The sequence below is a fragment of the Dendroctonus ponderosae genome, unplaced genomic scaffold (genome assembly GCF_020466585.1).
Source record: "Dendroctonus ponderosae isolate FM_Combo_2020 unplaced genomic scaffold, Dpon_F_20191213v2 Dpon_F_20191213_1, whole genome shotgun sequence".
In the NCBI taxonomy this organism is placed as follows: Eukaryota; Metazoa; Arthropoda; class Insecta; order Coleoptera; family Curculionidae; genus Dendroctonus; species Dendroctonus ponderosae.
The window spans coordinates 1110421-1112557 of record NW_026017110.1 but is presented as its reverse complement, the minus strand read 5'-3'; the positions used below and the strand labels follow the sequence as shown (position 1 = coordinate 1112557).

At 36.1% G+C, this 2137-nt stretch overlaps 1 protein-coding gene across 1 annotated transcript in view; it reads right to left on the bottom strand.

Moving 5' to 3' along the window:
* Positions 1 to 1928, bottom strand: part of LOC109538159 (fasciclin-1) — a gene marked incomplete in the record, with an annotated part of 144463 nt that extends 142535 nt beyond the window's left edge. The window contains 1 exon segment of the mRNA XM_048668056.1: positions 1502 to 1928. Within this exon segment, the coding sequence (XP_048524013.1) occupies positions 1502 to 1633 (132 nt within the window).
* Between the last annotated feature and the right edge of the window lie 209 nt (positions 1929 to 2137).

Sequence of the window (2137 nt, the reverse complement as noted above, 5' to 3'; positions counted from 1 at the left end):
CTCTTTAGCTTCAGTTAGGAGGATTTTTTGAAAATTTGCTCTTGCGCCATGAAGAGGAAAATGAAAACATTTGAGTATCTGCTAAACCAGAGCAGACAGAAAAATACAATAAACTGGACTGAAAAGGGCTATTTTTGGGAATTTTTTTAAGCAATATGTTCCTAAGATTAAACTTAAAAAAAGCTTCAAACAGATAGTAGGTTAAATAATTTGAAGACAATTTTTCGAGATTTTGTAAATATGCGCTTTAAAGCTATTTTTTCTTAGAACCGCATCCTTAAAAAACCATAATTTTGAAATTGGTGTTTAATGGAAATACAGAAGCCATAAAAAAGTYTYYGGATGCSAAWWTTCCGACAACWATAAATYTGGTTGAKTAGAAATTTSSWYGTTTCTTCAAYTTGGAGCAAGAAGCCTTTYRMATTCTKWAKRGSTTAWAMRWSAAWAAAWTYRATYGAGTAGAAATTTCCTAGGGAATCATCCAAAAATGGCGAACAAATAACGTAMATACTGAAAAACCCAATMTTTTTATAGTTTTTAATTTAACTCTTTTAGTTTACAACAATCGYTTAAGGCAACRAACTCCTTAATWAAAAAAGACAGAAATGAATTTTTGGAAAAAATTATTTTTAAATCTCAATCCTCTATTGAACACAGTCGAATYTCAAAWAGCTGAGAAATTGGGAAATAACGAAAATTTCTGGGAGAAACCCAAGATTCAACCGCAGCTCAAAAAACTGGGGCAAACGCAATTTCCGTTCAATTTATAAAAAGTAAATCAAAATCAATCAAATCCCGTAAAAAAACTATTTTTGAGAGTCTTTTGCGCTAAAATCTAAAATCGAACTTTCCAAAGAACCGCCCCTGTGACTACGAAAATTAACAACTTCCAAAACAGTTCAAGCAGTATTTTGAAAATTTTACTGCTTATCATGGTCTGGATGGTGAAATTTTCATTAAAATCGATCCACAACTTGAGTTTTTAAGAATTCAAAAGTATTTGACCGGAAACACCAACTTGCTATTGGAAAATGTGTTTTTTGAACGTTTTACAATTTACACAAGCTGTCCAAATATTCAATAATGAATGAGAAAACGCTGAGCAGTTGTTTCTAATCCAAAAATTGGGAGAAAAAAGTTGTTGGTTGAAGCGAATGTTTCTTAAAACCGCAGCACTGAAAAAACACTAGTTTGAAACCGGAGCTTTATTGAAAACCCGAAGCCACCAAAAAGCTTAACCAAACTTGGGTTTCAAGGGTTTTCGAAATAAAATCGACAAATACAATCCTGGCTTTAAAAATGTGCTCTTTTTAAACTGGAGCCTTTTGAGGTGTTTACGGATTATAGAAAACATATTTTATTAATTTTTCTATTAAAACCCCTCAAAATTTTCAGGGATTTTTCAAACGTCTTTTTCGAACTCCTGATGATCAGTGTGCAATTTTTAGAGGTTTTTGGAGTTTTTTCCAGTTAAAACCCGTGTTTTTTTCGGTGATCTTACCTGAGAAATATCGGGATCCAATCGCATTTTCGCCTCCAGAGACTCATCGTCGCACTGTCGGCCCTCAAAACACAAAATAAGGAAAAAACAAAATCGCAGCAAACCGAACAGGTTCATTCTGGCGCGTTTCATGTGTTCGTCCGCAACTTTTCACGTAACGCGAAAAGAATCGAAATTGGACGAAAGTCGCGCTCAAACTTCCTCAATCCAACAAGTTTACGCGTCAAAACCGATGCGGCACTAACGGACGACGCTGTTTTCAGTTTTCCCACTGGGTTTTCTATTCGGCGCTTCGTTGGCAAAGAGCGTGCGCTGGACGGAGCTCTAAACAGGCCTCTGGACGGTCCCAATGCGGAACCGTGTTGCTCTAAATGTGCTCTAGCGGTTGAGGCTCTGTTTCCTTTTCCGCCCAAAATGCTGGATTTTTTCCTGCCATCCACAGTCAAGAGATCTAAGCAGAAACATGCCTTGAAGTTGAACAGAAGAAGACTGGAGTCAGGGGCGGATCCAGCTTTAAAAAAGTAATTTCGAAAAAATACTGGAAAAAATTGTCTATGAAATTAGAAAAATTATCGTCGTTTTGTGCAGGGGTGGCGCAAGATTATTGCAAAGTTTCATGTTTTCCGTCCCGTTTTG